At 49.9% G+C, this 16,509-nt stretch overlaps 1 protein-coding gene across 13 annotated transcripts in view; it reads right to left on the bottom strand.

Moving 5' to 3' along the window:
- The window catches only part of FMNL2 (formin like 2), a 148,572-nt gene that overhangs the window by 9,061 nt on the left and 123,002 nt on the right, over positions 1-16,509 (bottom strand). For 8 of the 13 annotated variants that reach the window (XR_012629541.1, XR_012629543.1, XM_074873866.1 and 5 more), the window contains 11 exons: positions 13,013-13,123; positions 11,736-11,885; positions 9,681-9,782; positions 7,742-8,057; positions 7,089-7,292; positions 6,006-6,026; positions 3,620-3,744; positions 2,803-3,005; positions 1,143-1,377; positions 427-495; positions 192-272 (listed from right to left, as the gene is read on the bottom strand). Coding sequence is in view for 10 of the 13 variants with exons in the window: in XM_074873866.1 (XP_074729967.1) it covers positions 192-272; positions 427-495; positions 1,143-1,377; positions 2,803-3,005; positions 3,620-3,744; positions 6,006-6,026; positions 7,089-7,292; positions 7,742-8,057; positions 9,681-9,782; positions 11,736-11,885; positions 13,013-13,123 (1,617 nt within the window). In the remaining 3 variants the exon portion in view is untranslated. The remainder of the gene's footprint in view (positions 1-191; positions 273-426; positions 496-1,142; positions 1,378-2,802; positions 3,006-3,619; positions 3,745-6,005; positions 6,027-7,088; positions 7,293-7,741; positions 8,058-9,680; positions 9,783-11,735; positions 11,886-13,012; positions 13,124-16,509) is intronic. The other 5 variants (XR_012629542.1, XM_074873868.1, XM_074873873.1 and 2 more) reach the window with 1 other exon arrangement.

Genomic DNA, 16,509 nt, shown 5'->3' with positions numbered 1-16,509 from the left:
AGCCTTGGAAGACACGTGCCTTCTCCTCAGCAGCCCCCCAAAGCAAACTCAAACCAGGGAGCACCTTCCCCGCTGCTGCTCTCTGCCCTCCCCGGCTGGAACACACCAGCCGAGTCCCCACCAGCCCCTCGCCGTGTAGGTGACGTGCATCCCCCTCCCCGGCCCCTACGAGGCACCTCGGGTTCGCTTACCAGGTCTAAACTCTGTAGCTTAAATCCATACACAGCTCCTCGTTTACTGCTGTTCATGTAGTTTCCAAGAGCCAGGATTATCTGCGGGGATGAAACAGAGCAGAGCGTGAATTTTCAGGACGAAAACCTCTGGAAGAAGAGCCGGTGTGTCAGCATCCACGTACAGTTTCAGGACATGCAAGGGGACGCAGCGGTGAGTGACGGAGCTACTGAACATATCTAAAATGAGACCTACCTCCAGTATCTTCTTAAGCTTTTGGGATGACTTGATTGAGACAGACGCAGCTATTATTGCGTGAAGTTGCTGCAGGTAAACACAGGAAGAGCTTTGGTTAACGCATGTCCAACCCAAGAGTAAAATTAAAATCTAAACTCTCATATTCTGAAGAAAACCTCTTGTTTCTCATCTGTACCGTGGGCCCTAGTGTGAATGTTATTCTGCCCTGACACATCAGGATTTCAAACAATTCATCTGCACCGCAGATTTGCCACGCTCAGATGTGGTTGGGTAAAAGTGTGTTTACATTTCAACCCTCACGACGGTGAAAGATGCATCAGGCAGAATGGGACACACTTCAAAGAGCCCACGGACCAGCACTGATAATAATGTTCCCTGATGATGCAAACAACTTGATTTTTGTTTGAACTGGTTTTAAACTTCTACGGGGTAAAGAAATAGGATAGTATGGAGCAGTCCAGGCTACAAACAGCACCTGGGATATCAGAGTTGTTGATGAATGAAAATACAGTTTGAAAAACACTTTTTCATTTGTGTAATTGTTTCTTGTTCTGTCTCTGTGAGCACTGATAATCATTCCACAACACTCCAACCATCTGTCTTAGAAAAATTTCCATCTCTATAACCCTCACCGACCCACCCACGCCTTCGCATGACTGCGACGCTCCCGGCAGCGGAGCTTTGAGTGTCCCCAGGGGTTGTCCCTCACTCACCGGGGTCAGCATCTGGATGCTTTCGGCAAAGTTGCCTATAAAGGCCATGATGGTCATCTTCTGCATCAGCCTCTCAATCTTGCTGAACTGCATCATGAACCGGTCTTCGTCGGACAGGTTCTCGATGGGTTTCCTTTCCCGCTCGTAGAGCCGCAGCACTTTCACTTCGTTCTCGGTGGGCAGGAACCGCATGAGGCATTCAACGAAATCCACCGGCAACGTTTTCAGGTCAAACCTGCATGGTAACAAACCAGAAGAAGCGGCGTTATGACAAAGCTCTACACAAAACAATGGAAAAAGAAGTGAGAAAGCTGCCAAAGGCAGGCGGGGTCTCCTATGTTGCTCAGCAACACGTGAACCTGAGGCAGTAAAGCAATGAGAAACTATGAAGGAGCTGTGAAGTTCCTCCTGCTCTCATTGCCCTGGCCAGGGTGGGGGGCACGGGCCTGCACATGAAACTCTCATGAAGGGCATGAAGATGTGGACAAGGTTACCGTACTGCTGGGTGCCCTGCCTCCGTTTCCAAAGACATGGGCATTCACGGAATCAGAGAATCATCAAGGTTGGAAAAGCCCTTGAAGATCCTCCAGTCCAACCATTAACCTCACACTGATCATTCCCAACTCCACCAGATCCCTCAGCGCTGGGTCAACCCGACTCTTCAACCCCTCCAGGGATGGGGACTCCCCCCCCTGCCCTGGGCAGCCCATTCCAACGCCCAACAACCCCTTCTGCAAAGAAATACTTCCTAAGAGCCAGTCTGACCCTGCCCTGGCGCAGCTTGAGGCCACTCCCTCTTGTCCTGGCGCTTGTTCCTTGGGTCAAGAGACTCATCCCCCCTCTCTGCACCCTCCTGTCAGGGAGTTGCAGAGGGCCATGAGGTCTCCCCTCAGCCTCCTCTTCTCCAGACTAAACCCCCCCCAGATCCCTCAGCCGCTCCTCATAAGACACACCTCCCCCTACTCCTCCATGGCCTCCCCTCATTTTTATCAGAGAAGACAGGCAGGGAGGAGCAAAAAGCAGTTTTATTGAATTGGGCCAAAGCCCTGGAAACCCCAACTGCTGAACCTGCCTCAAGCTGCAGCAGGCTTGGGTCACCCTCCTCACCAGCCCAAAGGCAGTGCTCGCACATCCAAATTTTGAAGATATTGCTTAACGGAGAGAGGGATGTTTGCCACAGATTCCAGATCAGCCCCAAGGAGCAGGTACACCCGCGTCACACCAGGGTTTGGCACTGCCTGGGGCCATCACACGAACCTCATTCTATGCAAAACCCTTCCAGTGCACTTGGACTCAAGTCATGCTTTATGAAGCAAACTGAAATAGCTAAAATACTCTGTCTTTTGAGTGCTGACTGTACCAGAAGGAGAGATACAGTACGCAATGGCATTCTGTGGATATACATGAATTAGCTTCTTTAATAAAAGAAGTGTTAATTCGTTAAGCCTAAATAGTGATACAGCGATGTAGAACTGCAAGTTTTTTACTTTAGTTCAAGGGAATCTGATTTCTGGGAATTCAGAATAGTTCCATCCTTACTCCTGGGTTTTATCCAGATGCAAAAACATTTACATCAACTGCCAATTCTAAACCATTCCCCTTACCAAAATTCACAGTATATCTTAAACATAATTTCTTTGCTGACAAGTGTTTTACTTACACGTGAATAGCTTTGCATATCTCATCTGCTGTTTTTCCAGCTTTTCTTAACGTAATGGCAAGGTTTTTGGCCCTGTTGGCATCCAGTAATGTGACTTTGTTTGACCCTTTCTGAGTTATCTTTTGCTTGCTTGAAGTAAGGTCAATGGCTGGACCTTGGGCTTTTGTTTTGAATATTTCTTCAAATTCATCCACATTTAAATCCTAAAAAGGAAAGAAAATGCTTTTTCCTCCCCGCAGCAAACACTAAAACCCGCGCTGCCCCATATTGTACCAGAACTGTAGTAAAAACCTTGTGGTGGCTGAGACTGGCAGAGTACTTTGGTCAGGGACTGCAGGACGGAACGAACATCTGAAGCCAGTGATCAGGAAATCTGGCCTCCGTCCCCAAAAGCCCCACAGACGTTCAAAAGTTCAGGAAAATATTCACATTAGCACTCGTGCTTTATCCCGCCACGCGCATCTTCGGGGCACGGGGAGCAGGCAAGAGCTGCCGCTTCGGCTTCACTCCCCAGCACGCAGCCACCCCCCACAAGCCTAACTCCTACAGGCCGGACCAGCAATTTTAGGCTGGGAAAAATGTATCTTCCTCATTTTTGTTGATGTGTTTTAAATGCATGCTTGAGGATGCACCCTTTAGAATCGAGACTACCAGCTACCATCCCTCGTTCCCAAGCAAGGCGCTCACGCCGACCTCCTGGGTACCAGGGGGGCCGCTGGATGAGCTGTTTGCCAAAATAACTGCTGCCTCTGTCCCTGCAAAGACCCAGAGCCACTTGTGCTGTGGACAGAAGCGAGGCAGCAAGCAGCACTCATACCTCCAGGATCCGTTCATCATCGATTTCGTTGAAGACTGTCCCATTGATCTGGTTGGGTTTGAGGGCGACCCAGTTGAACACCGGCATGCGGAACTTGGTCTTGATCGGCTTCTTGATTTTCACAGCTAAAGGAGACACCAAAGGAGAGGAAATGACAAATTCCCCAGCCGCTGAAAAACACCCCGCGTGCCCAGACTGCAGCTTTCGAGTCGGCATTTCAGCACTGGAGGAAGAACTGTCCAGAGCTAAATTATCACACTGGAAAACCTGGAAAGATCTTGCTGCTGCCTCAACTGGCAAACAGCACCAAGAGGATTTCATCCAGCCCCTCAGCTGGTTCAGGCCCAGCCTCTGCAGAACGGGACTAAACGCCAGAGGCTGTGAAAACTTCACTAAAGGAAATGTGTTATTACTTTATTACCGCAGGTTGTCTGGATTGATTTAAAAGCCCAGGCTATTTTTAAACACTACAGAAAAGGGAGAGAGTGGTCGAATTTAACCCTGTCGTGCTGGTTGCAGAGTCCACCCCTGCGTGAGCTGATGCGCAGCCGTGCACAGCTCATCTCTGTCACAAAACTCACAAAACAAGAAGAAAAAAAGCCCCTTTCTCAAGGTTTTGGTATAGGGAGTGGCCCTTCCCACTGCCTGCTGCAATGGGGCAGTGCTGCTTCGTCTTTTAAAGCTGGGCTGTAGCACACATGAGCTTTAACAAGGTTGAAATAACAGGTTTAATCTTTCTGTGCTGTGCAGGACCAGTAAACGATTTAGTAACTCATACGGAGAAGCTATGAGAATGAAGACTGACTACTCTCATTGATCTGTGAACAGAGTACAAAAAAGCGATGTTGCAGCAAGGAAAACACCATTTTTCTATTCCTATTCCTAACAGGTCTGGAAGGTACACGAGTAATTTCTGTAATTCAGTTCTCATTTCTTTGTATCTCGATGTAAAAAGTTGTCAGTTGCTACAAAATCAGGGTGTTCATTAACGTGATCAATCAAGGTTTTGCTCCTGAGTCACTCAGGAAATAAACTGTTTCTTTCCAAGCTGCGAACGTGAAAGAGAAACTCTGGTTCTTCCTCTCCAGTGCTGGAAAAAAAGGGGCATCCAGCCTGGCGCAGGGGCTGGTGGCGGGGAGGCGGGCAGGGCACGGCCCCCCGTGTGCCCATGCAGGGTCACCGCTCCCCCCGCCGAGCATGGGGCCACCTTCTCTTTAGTTCAGCGCCGTGTTTGCTCCTGGCTCCTGCCTACCCCGCCTCTGGAGCAGGAGCAGTCTTGTTCAATATTCGATGCTCTGAAGAGATGCCAGATTTTATTCGCCTCTGTTTCAGAAGATGGCTCCCAGGTTGCAAAGCACTTGAGCAAAGAATTATTTCCCTTTCCCGTAACGATTCTGTATGTGTGTATTTGCCAGGACAGAGATGACCTATTTCAGGGGACAGGCCTGTTGTGCACTGGAGCTGAAATGCTGAAAACATTTCCATTTTAAAAACAAGAATCAAGTTGTGTCCCCATGTCCCTTTCACGCTCATGCTCATTTTGCAGGGACATCACAAAGAATAACTTGCTGGCAAGAGTATTTGCTTGAAACAAAGAACCATAAGTGAGTAACGCGGAACATACACAATATTCAGCTGTGTGTTTTCAGAGTTATATTTATCCAGCTGGAAGACATGAACACACGTGATCAAATTCTGCTCATCTAAACTAGAGTTTTACTCTCTGCTTAATTAATGTGGTTACTTCAAAATAATTCTGAAAATAAAAAAAAAGAAATAGATTTTTCCATCTGAAACACCCATGAAAAAGGACATTTTCCACTTGTGCATACATTAGAACAGATTATTAACAGCTCCTGGGTTATTTCAGGACAGGAAAGGACTCTGCCTCATAGGCCAGTTCCTGATGCAGCTAATCAAAATCTCTTAAAATTTCCCCTCCTCCTCCATTTCAGAGCCCTGGCAAGGTGACGTCCGCGGGCATCGTGCCACTGCCAGCAGCGCAGGGGGGACCAGACCCCACTGAGCTACGGTACTCGCAGCTGGTCAAAGCTGCTGCTGCTCAGCATGTGGCCTCACTGGGAAAAGCCAATCCTCAGCGTGAGCAGGAGCGCGGCTTGAGGGTGGCTCCAAAGCAACCACATGTCTTAATTACTTTGCTGAAGTGCTTTGCTAAATCAGGGCCACAACAAGGTGTCAAATCCCGATGGCTGGCGGCATCCCCAAAGCTCCTGAGCGCTCCGGCCCCGGCCAGCGAGCCCCTGCGCCAGTCTCCCCGCTCCCCACTGCCTCCCCACCGCCCGCACGAGTCCATGGGCACACACACGGGCACAGCACAGAGGGGAACGTGGAGAGGTAGGTAAATACTTAGCAGAAAGCAACCTACAGAAGAGCTTGATTGGCCCGTCTTACCAGGAAGCAGAAAGAACAGAGAAAAAAAATGTTAGCAGTGGTCAGAAAAGCAAAATTTGTTATTTCCCTCACTCCCCTCTGACCCAGAAGGTTTCCACCCTGAGAAACGCTCCTTTCTGCACAGCCATCATATCGGGAAAAGGCACTTTTGCTCTCCTTCCCTCTCCTAACCCACTGAAGAACAAAATATCCATCCCACCTGGATCTCGGCACCGTCCCCACCATCGGCATGGTTCAGAGGAGCCACGCACGGAACCAGGGCTTGCTCCACTGCTCCCTCCCCCAGTTAATACCGCCAGGATGGGGGGCTAAGGCAGGGGGTGCAGGCAGCTCCTGTGCCCCCCGCAGCCCCCCGAGCACCACCACGGCCACATCAGCACCCCTGAAGTTTGTAATATAACCCGGGTCCCTCTAGTTCCATGATGCTTTTTGCTTTCAGAGGAAATTTTAAAGGCTGGAATACTTAATCAGGATTTTTTTTTAAAAAAAAAAAGTTATTCATCAGAGCTCCTCAGGCTCTCTTTCTGGACTCATAACTTGAGATTTCCTGGGGAGGGGGAGTGCTGCGGTACCAGTCAGCATCCACTGACTGCCTGAGATGCTTGGCGTACGCCAGAGAGCGCATAAACACATGATTAAAGATGGTCAGGACATTTTCTTTCCAAAATATTACCAAAAGTTTGCCATTTTTTTTTTGCACAGATATTTCTTCGTGAAGTTCTCAGAAGAAATCAAAACCATGACGCTTCGCGTTTCTTTCAAAACCGTATTTTGCTGGGTTAAAGCCAGAAATGATCATTCTTGAAAAATGTCTTTGGCAATAGCTTTAGTTTCACTGAAGAAGCCAACTCTTCCAGACCAAACCAAGAGCGTTCGGTTGATAACTGCTCTCTCCTTTTATAACCCCCTCTAAGATAACACCAAGAAGAGGTAAGGGGTGTTATTTAGGTCGCTAACGAAGTCCCACCTCGGCACCCCGTCCGCGCTAGCCAGCATGCCCTGACCTTGCCCCTGCTGACCTCACCAGCGGCCCGCAGCATGCTGAGGATTTCTTTACCTGCAAGCCCCGAGTTGAACACCACAGTGGGAGAGGCTGTCCCAGGCAGGGGGGGTGCTGATGGGGGGGGCGGCGGGGGCAGCGGAGCCGCAGGGGCCGTCTCCAAAGACGGACCCGGGAGAGGAGGTGGCGGCGGTGGCGGTGGAGGCGGCGGTGGAGGCGGCGGTGGAGGCGGCATCGGTACCGACACGGGACCATTTTGCACTGTGAAATGAAGGAAAAACGAGGGATTACTGTGAACGCCTGTCGAAATGTCACAAGCACCCGCAGAAAAAGTCACAACACCCACCTCGTCCCCCACTACACATCTCCTTTCCACCACTATACTGGCCCTAAGCGTTTTTTGGACCATTCACTGAAGTCCTTCAGTATATTAACATGGGACAAAACTACTCTAATGAAAAACTACTATTTTTTTCTATCAACTGAAGGGCTCAAAGTGGATCAGACAAACACAGGAGCCACCCAAGTGAGGGTGTCAACACAGCTGGGGACCTCAGCACCCTCGGCAGCTGTGAGGTGCCACAACCCGCAGGTTCATCACAGCCAAAGGTGGTTTTGTCCACATGAGGCTGCTGTGACCGTCCCCAGCACAACAAATTCCACCTCAAGCTCCCGGCTAGCCCATGTCTCAAGGACAAAACACTTCTTACCTGCCTCAGACGCCGCTGCTAAGGCAGGTAATGGCGGCGGGGGTGGTGGCAGCGGCACTGAAGATGCAGCTCCAGTGACTGGTGTGACACATGGGCCAGCCACAGCCTCTGACCCTGCCGGCACCATCCCAGAGGCCAGAGCAACAGGGAGGATGGAGATGTCACCATCACCTTTCTTCTGAATCTTAATGGTTCCCTGCTTCTCCAGTTCATGGATCTTTTTCTCCAGCGTTGACTGTCGCTGGATGGCTTCTTCTTTTTCCTTCACCATTTTTCTCAAGGTGTGAACCTGGGTATTTGCATCTTTGTAGATTTCCTGAGGGCGCCGCAGAAACAAGGAATTTGCACTTGTACTCACCAAAGGGAACACCAACACCAGAAACAGCCTGACACGGAGCCTGGCACAGTGACCACCCCACCTCACAGTGAGCTCTGACACAAACCGCACATCTTCACTGGTGAGGAAAAATTCATTTTGTGTTTCTCCCAAGGTAGCAGCAAGGTACTGCACAGTACTGAGTCCTGGGAGAAGTCTCACCCATGGGCACCAACCCCTGGGGCTGCAGAATTTCTCATCATCGCTTTCACAGAATCAGAGAATCATCGAGGTTGGAAAAACCCTTGAAGCTCCTCCAGTCCAACCATGAACCTCACACTGACCGTTCCCAACTCCACCAGATCCCTCAGCGCTGGGTCAACCCGACTCTTCAACCCCTCCAGGGATGGGGACTCCCCCCTGCCCTGGGCAGCCCATTCCAACGCCCAACAACCCCTTCTGCAAAGAAATACTTCCTAAGAGCCAGTCTGACCCTGCCCTGGCACAGCTTGAGGCCATTCCCTCTTGTCCTGGCGCTGGTTCCTTGGGTCAAGAGACTCATGCCCCCTCTCTGCACCCTCCTTTCAGGGAGTTGTAGAGGCTGATGAGGTCTCTCCTCAGCCTCCTCTTCTCCAGACTAAACCCCCCCAGTTCCCTCAGCCGCTCCCCATCAGACCTGTGCTCCAGACCCTGCACCAGCTCCGTTGCCCTTCTCTGGACACGCTCGAGTCATTCAATGGCCTTTTTGGAGTAAGGGGCCCAAAACTGAACCCACTCATCGAAGGGCGGCCTCACCAGTGCTGAGCACAGGGGTAAGATCCCTTCCCTGTCCCTGCTGGCCATGCTATTGCTGATACAAGCCAGGGCACCATTGGCCTTCTTGGCCACCTGGGCACACTGCTGGCTCATGTTCAGCCGGCTGGCAATCAACCCCCCCAGGTCCCTCTCTGACTGGCTTTTACACGATGCCTCCCATTTCTGATGCTTGCCTTCCATACACAGCGTAGTTATGCTTCCTCCATTTTGACTTCAGCAGAGAGTACCTGCTGCCTTGCTGGTTCCTGTGCCTACAAGCTGATGCTGACCCGTAAAGGGAAGCAGGAACAGGGCTCCTGATCTGGAGGAGAGTGTCCCTGCAAGGACCCAGGGCAGACACTCAGAAGGAACCCTAGAAGCAGTCACACTTCGGGACGACATTTAGGCTGACGTTAGTTAATATTTTTGTTACTAAGATTGTACGTGAAGAAGTAACGAGTTTGGACTGGGCACAGAAAGCTGGCTGCATAGACAGGGCACTCGCTCCCATCCTGCTGCCGTGCAGCCCCAGTCTGAAGGACCCCAGGTCCTCCGACGCCCCTCCACAGCCAACAACGTGTGCGAAGCTCTAAAATGCTATGGACCTCAACCATAAGATGCATCCGTCTCATTCACTGACTTGCTGGCGCATTCGAAGAGTTTTATGTCCATCTTTGAGTGCACACACAAGTAATTCTACTTGAAACCTGTCCTCGGTTCCAAAGTAGGAAGAAGAGTCCCAGAGCTGTCACCTCCCATACACCAAGCGCCCAGGAGGTGACTCCCCTGACACGTGGCACCCAGCCTGAGCTTCCCCATCCCACTTACCCGAATCACATCCAGTTCTTTGTTTCTTTGCATAAGTTGTTTTTCCAGTTCCACAATCTTTGCCATAGCTTCATTCTCCGTATCTTGGAGTTTTTCAGATAACTATCATCCAAAAGAGAAATAAGATTATGTAAATGGGTAACATTAGTCTTCTCAACCAAAATGTCAGGAAGGCTTGTTGGAGCAGTGGTACATGGTGAATTATGGATATTCCACCAAACCCTAAAGTCTTCCTTTGGAAAGAGAAAGGGTTCCTGCATGCGATCAGGGGCACCAAGTGCCCTGCTGAAGGTTCCTCTGCTGATGAGTGTTATCCTTCAGCCATGACCAGCAGGTAACCTGGCTGGACTGTAGCTATGAACCCACCCAGGTATGAAAGCCTACTCTACTTAAATTGCACTTAAAATGCAATTATTTTCATGCACACTAAGCCTGATCTGAAACCCCAAAACCCCACAGAACACCACAATGGCACTGTTGCAAAACCGACAGATGCTGAAATGGTGGAACCTATAAATAACACCTCTCAAAATGAGGCTAATTTGATTAGTAATGAATGAAAGAGTTTTTTTTCTTTTTTTTTTTCTTTTTTCCTCCACTGTCTTTTGATTTATTTTTTTGCCAGCCCCACAAACTTGAGATCTGAAAGCCCCATAGTTCTTGTTGGCTTTTTCCATCCCCACCAATCACTCCGACTCAGGCGAGGATGCAGAGGTGGTGAGGTGCCACCGGTTGCTGTGGTTTTGCGATAAAACTTCTGCAATTCTATTATTAGTATTTCTGTCAACACATGACAGAAAATTATCTCCATCTTCCTGGGATGAGTCTCATTTATGTAACGAGAGATCAGAAGCAAGCCCTTAAAAATCTGCCACCAGATTAACCCATTAAATTTCTAAACAGCTAAAAGGAGTAGATCTATGAAGCAAACAGTGTCAGTCCACTGAACCCCTTGTCTCTAGCAGAAGGGCACCTCGGAGGGGCAAATACTGTACGATAAGTTGTTTTAAGAACATATTTATTCTAAGTGATGGCAATATAGGAATGGTAAGAGAATGATGACCCTTTTATGATTTAAGTATGGAAAAACACTTTGATTTTAAAAAAGCCAAGCCATGTTCTCTAGACTAAATTGATTGACACCAAGAAGGTACGGGACAGAAAAGCCATGAGCAAACATTGAACTGAGCAAACACTGAGTATCTGCACAGCGTTATTTTTCAGTCCCTTCCCTCTTGAGCCCGGTAATGTGTTTTAAGACACAGATAGAATGGTTATCTGCTCTATTTACCAGCACTGCATTGCTGGGGAATTTGCAATTTCTATGGAAATTAGCTTTCCCAGCTCATTAGCTAACTTTGAGCAGAGGCTTCGTGTAAGACTCCTCATGGAACCACAACCAAACTGAAGCCGAAGCTTCCGAAGCTGCAAACCTGCCATGCCAGGGCCTCGGGGGGTGCAACCCTCTCTGCTCAGCTGGCCCCCGGCACGGGGGGCTCAACCCCTCCCAGCTCAGTGTGGCTTTCGGGGGATACAGCGGCTGATGCGTCGCAGCCATGTAAGCAGTCAGACGGGCAGGCACCACACAGCACGGGCCATAGCACCCCGTGAGGTACACAAAAACGGCATGTCGAGCCCCACATCTACAAGGCAGTGCTACTCCTTTGTAAGAAGCTGGGTGTTGTGTCAGGAGAGTAAATAAAATGACAGAATAAGATGTTTTCTCATAAACAGCTTGTGAACAAATCTCTGTAGCGAGTGGAGCAGCCGTTAACTAAAACCTGCAGAATATGAGGTTCAGAATATAGCATGAAAGCACCCAGGGAGTTTACCCGCCTGAGATCTCCCGAATTCCTTCATTTGCCAAATATCTGCTTCTCCTGCAAGGCAGAAGCACAGCAGTCTCAAGGCTTTTTTCTAAGCAAACCTCACCCCAAAGGCTGTAGCCCCGCTGCACCTGTGCTTCCACCTCCCAAAAGAGGCAGCAGCAAAGCTCGTGTGTGGAGCGGGCTCTGAACTACTTCAGAGACAGAGGTGACAAAGCACGGTACTAACGTGGGAAATGTTTTCTTCCAGTTCTTCAACCCTTTCCAGGGCTGCATTCTTGGTTTCAGCATCCTCCAGTAAAGCTCCCACGTCAAAAACGTTATCCAGGTAAGCTTGAATTTGCACCTGCAGTTTGTCGCTCTCTGTGTGTTTCAGTTTCTGCAAATCCAAGAAGACAAGGCGGTCACTCAGCACCAGCAGCCCTTCGCAGGCAGCCATCGGCGCGGGGAGAGGGGTGGGAGCTCAGGCCACTTCCATCACCCAGGAAAACACACTGCGTTGTAATGTTAGCTGGGGTCATAAGCGATAAACAGACATTTTTTAAGACCAAACATCCAAGGTTTTGGATGTCATGGCCACCAGCTCAGTGGCCAGTAGGCAGAGATGAGGCCTGTGCTTGGGTTCAAAGCAGTGGCATGGCCCACAGCAAATCCTCGAATTGCTCTCGCTGACCTTGCAGTGGGTTTGCTGTGTTCAAAACGAGCGTGCTTTATCACCAAAGATAACATCAGAGCGTGCTTTGAACTGCTTTGCCTGTTCCCGATGGGACTGCAGGGTTTGTGCCACCCTGGGACCCCAAACAGATCTGTGCTTGGCCTCGCCATGTACAAAAACTTGCAGACAACAAAAAACTTCTCTCCTGGTTACTGCTGAGCAGAAGTCAGCAGGGACAAATCAATCCCTCGCCAACACAAGCACTGTTTTCATGTGTGTGCTCCCAAGGGTAGGGACAGGGAGAGAGGAAAAATACAAAAAGAGGAAATATAAAAGCAGCTTTCTTCTGAAAGAGAGCGTTTCCCACAGGACGCCAGAAAACACTTGGCCATCAGGAGAAGACTCAAAGGAGGATTTTGCCACAGGGAGACAGAGGGGGCCCTGCTGGCACCTGAGCTGGGGCTGACACGAGGCTGGAGGTCAGGGACGTGGCGCGGGCGAGGACGACTGCGGTTCATCCTCCCTTTGTTCTAAGGCAAAGCTACAAATTTAGCTCCCGGTCTGTAATTGCCGTTAGCAGCAGCTGATTTTCCTTCTGCAGGGGTGGCTCCAGGCCACAGTCGTCCCCCCCGCAGCAGCAGCCAAGGCGCTGCATTTTTAGCAGAGACTGTGGCAGAGCCCTGCTGTGCCCTCCCAAAAGCTCTCGGGTGAGGGGGTTTAAGGAGGTTGAAGGCCCAGCTGGGCAGCGGCAGGGCTGGGGGCCGCGGTGTGGACCCGCCACGGCTGCAGTTGGGCCCAGCCCGGGGAGCAGATCCGCACTGCGAGGCGGCAGAGACCCGGCTCATACTCACGTCCAAGTACTCGTCCAGGCCGAGCTTGGTAAATTCGTACTGCAGGTGGACTCTGAAGTTCATGTCCTCCACTGAGTGGACAACGATGTTGATGAACTGCATGCAGGCCACCTGCAAGGAGAACCGCTGCACGTGAGGAAGAGGTGGTGGTGCGGCCCCGGCTGCCCCCCGAAAGCCCCCGGCACAGGGTCCCCGTGTGTCAGACATGGCCAATGACCACATTTCCGTGCAGTTACTATGAGGGGAAACTGTGATCCACTATTCTGCAGCTTTTTTTCCAAGCCGGTGCTGGATTTGCGCTTACAGGGTGTTTGTCTGCTGTGATAAAGGGAAACACAGGTTCCAGAAATTAAGTCATGTCTGCAGAGTCTACCTTTACTGCGTGTCGGTGAACAGAAATGCTTTCCATGCCAGCTCGCAGGGCCAGACATCGTACAAGCACACAAGCTCTTAAGAAAACAATGCTGTTTCTGAAACGGCCTGTAAAAGTGAGATTAATTTTGCAACTGGAACCCCTCACTTAGGAAACGGGACTTTCACAAAAGGCACTTTGTTGTTTGCAGAAAGCATATTTCCAAAGCTGTGGTTTGGTAACTGAACCAGGGACCAGATCATAGGAGTTGGCATCCAAACACGTCCAAGCACAGCGAAGGCAAGGAAAAGGCTCTCGAGCAAAGCAGGTTGTGAGCAGAAGGAGCAGTGGGGGAAAACCTCCTGCAGAGCAGCAGGAATCAGGCTGCAAACCCCAAAAGGTTTGTCCTTCACTTGCATGTAAGGCACGCCCAACTCCTGCTCTGCAAAAGTATCCCCAACCCTCTTTCTGCTCACAGATGACCACGTCCGCCCCGCTCTGAGCTGCTTTAAGAGAGGGTTTGCCTAGTCTTTGCTGGGTTTTTCAAGGGCATCATCCTATCCTGCCAGCAACGCTGCAGCAGGGGTAATACCAAGCTTCTCAACATATCTGGGAAGTATCTTAGCAGTCCTAGAACAAATCTGAGAAGATAAAATCAAAGCGACCTGATTTTACCTGCAGGACAAGCCTCCAGGAGACCCCCCCGTCTCTGGGTTGTGTTGTGGGAAGCAAGAACTGAAGGCCACTCTCTGGATTACCAATTTACAACAGGAAATAGGCCAATTGTCTGTGATCTGCTACAGGGCCCAGAGGATAAACCCGTGGGCAGGAATCTGCTGCACACTGGCCTCTGACTACAGGGCTGGCTGGGATGCCCCAGGCTGCTCCTCCCAGCAGCCACTGAGCTGCCATAAAAACTTTCCTGGCTGAGCTGCCTGGTACTGTCCGGCTTTGGAACTGGGACCACAGGGACACAACGAGCCAAAATGGTTAAACAAAGGTCAGTCAAAAGCTTTCAGCTGCATCTTCCTATGTAGATCCTGACCAGTGTTAACCACTCTGTTTCCAAAATGACTTTCATCTCAGATAATGCAACGTTGTGAGACTGGTAACAAGGATAACCCCAAGGAAGAGAGGAAGGAAGATGGTCTAAAGACTCAAGCAGGAGCTCCTGCATCCCCACCTCTGTGTGTGCACACATTTCTTACACCAACAACCTGATCCACACAGCTGGAAACAGAACTTCAGGTTTCGAGTCGCTGCAGGACTCTTTCCAGTTCCTGTGGTGAACCCTGGTTCCTCCTAGTGCCGGTCTTCGCCAGCTGAACCCTGCTGTCCCGTCACACCACCTAGAGCCAAATTCCCCTATTTCAAAAGCACTTTTGTTGTACTTGCTTTGGCTCTCGCAATGTTAGGGCCAAATTCTCATTTCCTTTCTCAGATCCTTACATACACAACTAAGGAATTTATCAAGTCAAAGAAAACTAATCTAAGAAAGTTGCTTTTAAAATGAAGTAAGTCAATGTCAACAACAGGAACCTTCTCCAAAATACTTCTGCCTTTTTGTTGCTCTTTCCTCCCCGTCGATCCATGCAATTAACTGCAGCCCCTTCCAGCTACAGCTTCGCAGACAGCTCTCCATTTAGGGCAGGGTGAAAGCCAGCTCATGCAGGAAGAGCTCTTTGTTTATGTTCAGTCGTTGCAACTCCTTGAATTACTCAAGCTGTAACGTTATGTCCTGCAGCCTGGGCTCCAGCATCTGTTTTATCCCGCCCTGTGGAGAGGAGCAATGTCCACCCTGGGCATCGGAGCAGCACATGGAGGGGGCCAGAGGGTGACAGGAATGAGTGGATCTGACAAATTATTTGTCATGAGCTCTCTCTTCCAGCTTTAGGCTTGTCATACAGTCAAGCCCTTAGTCGGCAGAAGCGGCCAGTGAATTTTCTTACAGGCCATCCAGTTGGATGCCGAATATTCACAGCTCACGGGGCTTGTACGGACACACACACACGTGCATATTCCCTGCTACACCCTTACAACACACCGTTTCGTATCTTAAATAAAGATGAGGGATGACTTTTTAAAAAAAAGAGTGGACAAATCCCGCAGCTCGCAGCAAGGTGGCTGGCTGCAGGCTGCTGCCACGGCCTTGCTTCCAGGCTGCACTGAGCTGTGCTACTCTCCCGCTCCCCAGATACGATTACCCCTCCCTGTGAGCATGGAAAAAATGACTAAGAGTCGCGTGTTGAGGACTGACAAATCTCTCTGTTAAATCACTGACTAAATTGTATGTACATCTGAGAATACTAATGTATACTGTGACTACCAGCATGTCCTTACTGGGATTGTAGTAATAAGGAATCAAACCAACTGTAACATGTCAGAGAGTTACTGAGAGCAGCCTGCTAACATGAGTAAAATTGCAGGGACCACCGTAACTTTTTTTTTAAAAAAAAATACAAGAAAGACGCCATCCTATCTCATTCACACCACCTCTTTGTTATTCTGCTGTCTGTCCAGGGTGTGAGCCTGCCCTGCCCATCAGGAGTCTTCAAAGCCTGTCGGAAACACCACGCCAGGTGCTTTAACACCTAATTCCTGGCAGACAGAGGTCTTTAACACAAAGCCCAGCACTAAAACTGTATAAAGTGTCACAGATGCTTAACAGTGGCCTCAGCAGACTGGCCAGTGTGACCAGGTGGGAAGCCCTCCTGCTCTGCTCTCACCTTAAAACAATCACATTAGATCCGAGGCACTGAGCACGAGTCGTGCAAGGGAGACCACACTGACCATGCCAGCATTGGTTTTCTAATTAAAACCAGGACTTAAACTTCTCACACTTCTGCCACAAGCACTCCATTGCCACAGACTTTAAAGAAACGGACACAGAAGTATTTCTGGTATCGGACAAGTAACCAGCTGGCTCATCCTTAGTGCCACAAGCTCTGCCTTACACGTGGTGCCGCCGTGCAAGCTGGCGCTGGGGTCTGAGGGTGCCAGCCACAGCTTCCTCTCCCGCCGTTCTCTCTTGTGCTCCAGGGGAAGTGGATTTGGTGAATAATCATGCATATGGAACCAAAAGTGGTGTAAACGACAGCTATATTTATCAGCAGATAAGGACAGACAGCAGCTGCAGCAAGTCTCT

This window comes from Strix uralensis, chromosome 6, assembly GCF_047716275.1.
Source record: "Strix uralensis isolate ZFMK-TIS-50842 chromosome 6, bStrUra1, whole genome shotgun sequence".
NCBI classification, from domain to species: domain Eukaryota; kingdom Metazoa; phylum Chordata; class Aves; order Strigiformes; family Strigidae; genus Strix; species Strix uralensis.
This window is presented reverse-complemented; position numbering and strand designations above follow the sequence as displayed.